At 37.0% G+C, this 7885-nt stretch overlaps 1 protein-coding gene across 2 annotated transcripts in view; it reads left to right on the forward strand.

Annotated features, from left to right (window-relative positions):
• The window catches only part of CLINT1 (clathrin interactor 1), a 57522-nt gene extending 54472 nt beyond the window's left edge, over positions 1 to 3050 (forward strand). The window contains exons 11-12 of one of the 2 annotated variants that reach the window (XM_040241426.1): positions 261 to 465; positions 1409 to 3050. In XM_040241426.1, coding sequence (XP_040097360.1) covers positions 261 to 465; positions 1409 to 1755 — 552 coding nt within the window. In that variant the 3' untranslated portion in view covers positions 1756 to 3050. The remainder of the gene's footprint in view (positions 1 to 260; positions 466 to 1408) is intronic. The other variant, XM_040241427.1, reaches the window with a different exon arrangement.
• Positions 3051 to 7885: the final 4835 nt, after the last annotated feature.

The raw sequence follows: 7885 nt of genomic DNA on the forward strand, positions 1-7885 counted from the left end.
TTGGGGTGATGGGAGGATAATTGTTACTGTAAATATCTTAGTTTTTTCTCCAAATATGATTTGAACTTCAGGAGGAATATTATGGGAGACTAGTGGTACAGGAAGGGTATTGAAGACCTTAATATAGAACATTAAAAGTTTCAGAACTTTATTACAAAGTCTAGTATATATCAGTATTTGGAGTTACTGTGATTAACCTGCCATTTGATAATCTTTATAGATAAGATACTTAAGTTTTAGAGCATTTTTCTATTTTCCAGCCTTTGCAAAATGTTAGCACAGTGCTGCAGAAGCCTAATCCTCTCTATAATCAGAATACAGATATGGTCCAGAAGTCAGTCAGCAAAACCCTGCCCTCTACTTGGTCTGACCCCAGTGTAAACATCAGCCTAGACAACTTACTACCTGGTATGCAGCCTTCCAAACCCCAGCAGCCATCACTCAATACAATGATTCAACAACAGAGTAAGTTACTGCAAGACATCCATTTGTTTGTGAACTTGTAATCCTTTGCCCTTATGCCAGGACTACTTTAAAACGTACTGAAGGCAGCTTTGTGTTCACATTAAGATTTTTTTTCACATAAGATCTGGTATCCCTCCTGCCACATTAAATTGCTTTGTATTCTGGTCTTAGCATGATAACATTTATTGTATGATGGTGAGTTTTGGGAGCCTGATCACTAAAATAAAAAATACTGTTTTTAACATAGGCAAATATGTTAAGGAAGCAAAACTCATCTGAACTCCATAATCCAGGGATAATCACCATTAATATTTCTTCACATTCCATCTTTGCTAACCGCATTTTTAATGCTTGAGAGCATTATGTCTATATTTCTTGGAGTTCACATTCAACATTAAATTGTTGTTTTTCCTATGTTGAATATTCTTAAGAAAGTATGATTTTTGAATCTTTATAGTTATTTATCGTATTACTGTGCAGTTCCTCTATTTCCATTGTTTCCAGCTTTTTGCTATAAATAACTCCATGATTTTGTGTAAATCTTTGTACTTGTGATTTTTTCCCCTTAGAATGATGTTCTAAAAATAGAGCAAGTCAAAGGATAAAACCTTTTTAAAGGTTTTGATACACAGTATCTCTTGACAACTTGTTAGGTTGGATTCAATAATAGATTTTATAGGAATGATTTTAAATTGCCTGATGTTTTCCCCCAGGCCACTCCTATGTTTCTACATCTTGGGGAAACCAGAGCTGACAGCCACTGAACATTTCTCATGAGTAATCAATACAAGTTAATTGACAATTGACTTCTCTTATAAAATCACTATGAAGTAATTTTATTGGGGCTTACAAGTATTGATGGTCAGGAAGATTATATTATTTTTCTGCTCTCTAAGTCTAAGAATTCAGAATGGTAAAGTTCTTTTGTCTCTTCTTCTGTTAGATATGCAACAGCCTATGAATATGATGACCCAAAGTTTCGGAGCTGTAAACCTCAGTTCTCCGTCGAACATGCTTCCTGTCCGGCCTCAAACTAATCCTTTGATGGGGGGACCCATGCCTATGAGCATGCCCAATGTGATGACTGGCACCATGGGAATGGCCCCGCTTGGAAATAGTCCAATGATGAACCAGAGCATGATGGGCATGAATATGAACATAGGGATGTCAACTACAGGGATGGGCCTGACAGGCACAATGGGAATGGGCATGCCCAACTTAGCCATGACTTCTGGAACTGTGCAACCCAAGCAAGATGCCTTTGCAAATTTCGCCAACTTTAGCAAATAAGAGAATATAAAGGAACAGATTGAGTGAAGGATTTTTAGCGGTGTAGATAGGTGATGTTGGGATGGAAAATGCTAATCAACTCCCCTTTCTTTTATCAATTAATTAAAATAAACCTACATTAAGAGCCAAAAAGGCTGTTTTATAAAAGTGAAATGTCTAGTATTTTAGATGGCCAGGCAAGGGCACTTGATGAGGCAGTCTGAAACATTTTTCCAGTGAGACCACAAATGGGGTAGTGAGATTGTTGAAAGCCTTTATAAATTGAAGAGCCAATTTTAATATCATAATATGTGGGAAGACTAGAATAGGGCTGAATAAACATGTTTGAATCTCTAATTTTATACTTTTCTTTTCCTGAAGAACTTGATTTTTCTGTCCCTGAATCACCTTGTCACGATTGGGTCTGTTCCTTTTACTACCACTCTTGAGTCCATATATGAAATCATTAAAGTTGGATGATCAGTTTTTTATAAAAATATATATTTTTGTCCAAAAAAGGCATACATGTGTGATTATGGCTAAATCAAAGGTAACTGGAATGTATATACTTTTGCTAATGTTCCAACAACACTGCTATTATACTATCCAAATTTTTATTGTAACAAAACCTCTTTAAGCAATTGGTGACAGCTATGGGACTTTTCCCATTTCTTCTGCTATAATTATCCTGTGCAGAACTAGAAAAAATATTTTTTTCAGGACTGCTCTATGGTTTCCTTTTAAAAAAACTCCAGTATTTTTGGTTTTGGCAGTCATTATTTACACTTTGCAGTGGTTAACTTGGCAAGACTTCCCTTCCATGTTTATCCCTGTAGCCACCACATAATAGTCAGGAACAGTCAAAAGAGAAAAATATTTATTTTTTTTGGTGTCTTTTAAAAAAAATTGAAAAGGTGAAAATTCATTAAGACCTTAAATATAAATGTAAGAACTCAACAATGTTGGCTTTTAAATTTTATACAGTATTGTTTTGTTTTGGTTTTGAGTGTATATAATATGGCATTAGCAATATGGTTCCAATAGAGGCGAGTTAAATATCTATATTATTAAAGGAGACCTTAGCAGTCAAAGATTTTATTGATTTAATGCAAATAAAGGAAATTAATTAAGATGTTTTTGTTTTCCTGCTGTAATTCTGCATTAAGCTCACATGAAAATCATGATTCTAGAGTTTGGAATGCAAAATTGTTTCACCCTCAAGCTGGGAATATTTTTTAAAATGAATAATATAGGTATCAAATTATTACCTCCCCACTTTGTGTTGAAATTTTTTTAATTAAATTGATGAAACTTTGTTTCCATTGTATTCATAAAGTTCTGTTATACATAACATTAAAATGTTCATTAAAATCAATGTTGAACTGCTTTTTCTTTCATTATGTTAGACATTTGAAACTGGGGAAAAAATAATTATAATTTGGGTAAAGTAATTTTTATAAATAATTTAAAATTGTTTAATGACTTCTCTATTCCTTCCTATCAGACTCTACTGTTAGGAATTAAAAATGAAGCAGCAAAGATATCCTGACCTGCTCCATTTTTGCTAATGTTCCATCTACAACATTTCTAATTAGGCAGAAATTCATGTACTTCTGCTAAGCAGTAATGAAAAGTGATTCATTTGCTGAATAAGAGATGAGAGAGAGTGTAATTAGCTGACTGTGGTTTTTAATCTTTCAACAATTCAATGTGTTTAAATTAGTTTCAAAGAATAGGAGCTTTCAAGTGCTGTTACTTCAGAGCAATCAAACCAGGCTCTGGTAGCAGCATGGAGAGTGTCTTCACTGATACTTGAAATCTGTAATCTTGAATTTTTTCTTTAAATTGAGAAGTATAGCATCACCTTCTCAAATATATACGGTCCTTAAAAGAAATAGTTTGTTTCTAAACTTTTGTGTTTAAAAAATTTTTTTAATAAAACTGAGATTTATCTCAAGCATTTTTGTACTATGGCTTCTTCCAGTGTTGTACTTCTGAAGACAAATGAGCCCCTACCTCAGTTATTACTGTGTCTCAACATACAGTAGGGGCTAGTCAGTAATAAATTGAGGCCTATAGTTACTTATATTTGGAGGGAAGGGTTAATACTTTTTTTCTCTCAAATATTTATGAAAGAGTGAAATAAGGCTAACTGTACTGAGCACAGAACACACCTTAACGGTGAATAGATTTCTGAAACAAACTGGCTTTGTGTGCTGTCCCAGGAGACAGCATTGCATTGTAGAAAGAGCATGGACTTGGGAGCAGATCTAATCCTACTTCAACCTCTCACTTTCTGTGTGACACCTTGGTCAATTTATCTGACTTTTATATTTTTTTCTATAATGAACTTAAAATTTGAAAGTGTTGAGTAATTAAATGGTGAGATCAGCAGCAGTGACATATATGCTGTAAATGTTTGTTCTCTGCGTCTCGTTTTTATTATTTATGTAAATGTGCTTAAATGTCAGGAACGTCCTATGCGCCAGTCACTGTGCCAACCATTTCACCACATGTCATTTTAACCTATATGTCAAACCCCAAAACCTCATATTCCTAGAATATGAGTGTAGTGAAAGAAACGGCATCCCACTCCAGTATTCTTGCCTGGAGAATGCTATGGACAGAGGAGTCTGGCGAGCTACAGTCGATGGGGTTGCAAAGAGTCGGACATGACTGAGCAACTAACACTTTCACTTTTCAAGAAAGCATGAGGACTTCCCCTGGTGCCACAGTGGATGAGAATCTGCCTGCCAATGCAGGGGACCACAGTTCAATCCCTGGCCTGGGACGATTGCACATGCCAGGGAGCGACTCGATTGGTACCATGCAGCTCCTGAGCCTGCACTCGAGCACGGAAGCTTCAGCTGCTGAGCCTGTGTGCTGCAGCTACGGAAACCCGCGCCCGAGCCTGTGCCGGACAATGAGAAGCCACCTCAATGAAAAGCCCACATAGAACAACGAAGATCCAGTACAACCAAAAATAAAAATTAAAGCCTGAGAGACTAAGTTGATTTCTAATTGAGGATTTTCCTATTTGCCTGCATTTAATTCTTTTTAACAAAATTGTAAATGAGCTGTTTTGTTAATGTATTGACTCCTACTTACTACATTAGTGCAGATGTGAGGGAGAGTACTATGAAAGTGAGCTCTTGATTTGCCACACTAACGCTCGTTAGGATGTTCGCAGCTTTTAGAAGCAGTAGAGATCTCAACTTTTCTACTGATTTCTTGCAATTTTGTTGACTAAGATCTTATTCTAACATCCAGAGAAGCAATCTGATATATAAAAAACGAATTTTATGTGTACTTTTACCTCATTATAACCTTAATTCTTAAGTGTCTTCCTTCTATGACAGTGGCAGCCTTGTAACTTCTGACACCCTGTCACACTGCCTTGGCTTACCCCAGTAGGTGAGGAATCAGCATGCAGCCAATTGAATGTTTAGTTTTCCAGAAATTTGGGATGGATTTGAAAGTTCTGATGGGCAAACATAATTTGTTACTCTTTAAAATAAATGTCAGGAATTCCCTGGCAGTCCAGTGGTTAGGACTCAGCACTTCACTGTAGTGGTGGCCTGGGTTCAGTTATTGGTCAGGAAACTACAATCCTACAAGCCATATGGCTCAGCCAAAAAAGTAGATAATAAAGTGTCATTACATTAAGTAATGGAGTCCTGGACTATGGAACCTTACATTCCCATTTGATTTTTCTTCACTGTCCATCTTGCATCTGTATTCTTTATGTGCTCCAAGCACATTCTTTTTGAGATAAAAGTGCTTATAGTTGGTGTATAGAGTAGCTTGTCCTCAGGACCCCTTTAATGCCATTAATTAATGAGGACCCCAAAGAGCTTTTGTTTATGTGGGTCATATCTAATAATATTAACTGTATTTGAAATAAAAACTGAGAAACTTTAGGGACTTTGCTGATGGCACAGTAAGAATCCACCTGCCAATGCAGGGGGCATGTGTTCCATCCCTTGTCTGGGAAGATCGCACATGATGTGGAGCAACTAAGCCCCTGGGTCACAACTACTGAGACTACGCTCTAGAGCCCGTGGGCCACAGCAATGGAAGCCCGCATGCCTTAGTGCCCACAGGCGGCAACTACTGAGCCCACGTGACGCAACCGCTGAGCCCGCCTGACGCAACTACTGTGCCCACGTGACGCAACTACTGAGCCCACGTGATGCAACTGCTGTGCCCACGTGCCTAGAGCCCGTGGTCTGCAACAAGAGAAGCCAACAATGAGAAGTCTGCGCACCTCAACAAAGAGTAACCCCCAGGCAGCAAAACTAGAGAAAGCCAACATGCAGCCATGAACACCCAGCTCAGCCAAAAATAAATACAAATAAAATATTTCTTAAAAACATTTTTTAAAATGGAGAAATCTTTAAAAATATCAATTGGTCTTACAGTAACAAGCCCATTATCTGCCAAATTACACTTTTATTAAAAAATATGTTTTTTAAAATAAGTTTGTGGGAAGAGTGGCATTGTTTTACATTTCTCTTTATTACCTGGATTAATGAAACACAGCTGGATTCTCTTACCTGCTTCTGCATTCAATCTGTTACGCCATGTTGTTTTGGTGGAAATACATGAAAAAATTCCGGCCTCAGGAATAAGTGGTTGGAAAAGGTAGAACCTCATAGGTCTCCGAATGGGTCTCAGGGCTTTCTAGTGGTCCTCTGGCCACACTTGGGGAACTGCTGCTATCTGTTGAGAATTAATAGGTAAGTATTTCCTGTTAACTATGTCTCCATTTACTTGATTTATTCTGATTATTAGGTGATCTGCTTGAGGTACAAAGAATTTAGTTTTGCCTTTCACTTTAGTCACAAGTAAAATGCCTGTCATGAAATTGCTCTCTGGACCCTGAATATTAAAAATTAGTGACACCAGAGCTTTTGCTCAGATTTTGAGATTATTTCTTCTGATATATAGTATATATTTACTGGCTTCTTAAAATTATGAAGAAGTAAGTTTCTTACCCGCTCTATATTTTTTGGAAAAGCTTAGAATGAGAGACTGGGTGTTGAGTGCTTAGTGAATTATGAAACTTTTGAGCCTCCTTTCAAGGTTGAACCATCCTTTGAGAAGAAAGAGAAAATGGGTCAAATCTGAAGGTCTCTGAGTTGATCTTTTGTGTCTGGTAATTTATAAACCAGTTTTATTGGACTGTATTTTCTAAAACATAGCTAAAGTATTAGGTAGTAGACTGTGTTCAAGTATTCCTAGATTTTTTTTTCATGATATTTTACTTAATCATTAAAAATTAAATCAAAGAAAACAGTCCCAAAACAGTTACGATAGAATTGTAGAAAGTCCAAACCCACCCAGCTGGGAAACAAGACTGCGATATGGTAATGAGCCACTTAACCAGAGAACGACTACCCACATTTCTTCCATGTGTTTATTCGTGCAGAGATCTGAAGAATAATGAGAAGGAGCCAGCCCTATGAACTAAGCATGCGAAAACTCCAAGTGGATAAGTAACATCAAAAGTTTAAAAGGGTGTATCTAGAGCTCCATATGAAAGGAAAGGGATTGGGGAGATAAGCAAGGACACGGTGACAGTAGGTGCTTTGGGCAATCTACCTATCAAGTTACCCATGACATTTTTCACAGAACTAGAAAAAATAATCCTAAAATTCATATGGAACCACAAAAGATCCAGAATTGCCAAACCAATCCTGAAGAAAAAGAACAAAGCAAGAGGCATAATCTTCCCAGACTTTCAGACTTCTCAAAACTACAGTAATCAAAACAACATGATATTGGCAGGAAAATAGACATATGGATCAATGGAACAGACTAGAGAGCCCACAAATAAACCTACATACCTACAGTCAATTAATTGTCAACAAACGAGGCAATAGGAAAAAGTCTCTTTGGCAAGTGTTGTTGGGAAAACTGGACAGCCACATGTAACTCAATGAAGTCAGGGCAACCCTCTCACCATACACAAAAACAAACTCAAAATGGCTTAAAGACTTAAAAAGAGAACACAGGCAAAATATTCTCTGACATTAATGGCACCAATATTTTCTTCAGTCAATCTCCCAAGGCAAGGCAACAGAAAAACAAACAAAAATGGGACCTAATCAAACTTGCAAGCTTTTCAGCAGCAAAGGAAACCATAAAC

The sequence above is a fragment of the Oryx dammah genome, unplaced genomic scaffold (genome assembly GCF_014754425.2).
Source record: "Oryx dammah isolate SB20612 unplaced genomic scaffold, SCBI_Odam_1.1 HiC_scaffold_5, whole genome shotgun sequence".
Taxonomy (NCBI): domain Eukaryota; kingdom Metazoa; phylum Chordata; class Mammalia; order Artiodactyla; family Bovidae; genus Oryx; species Oryx dammah.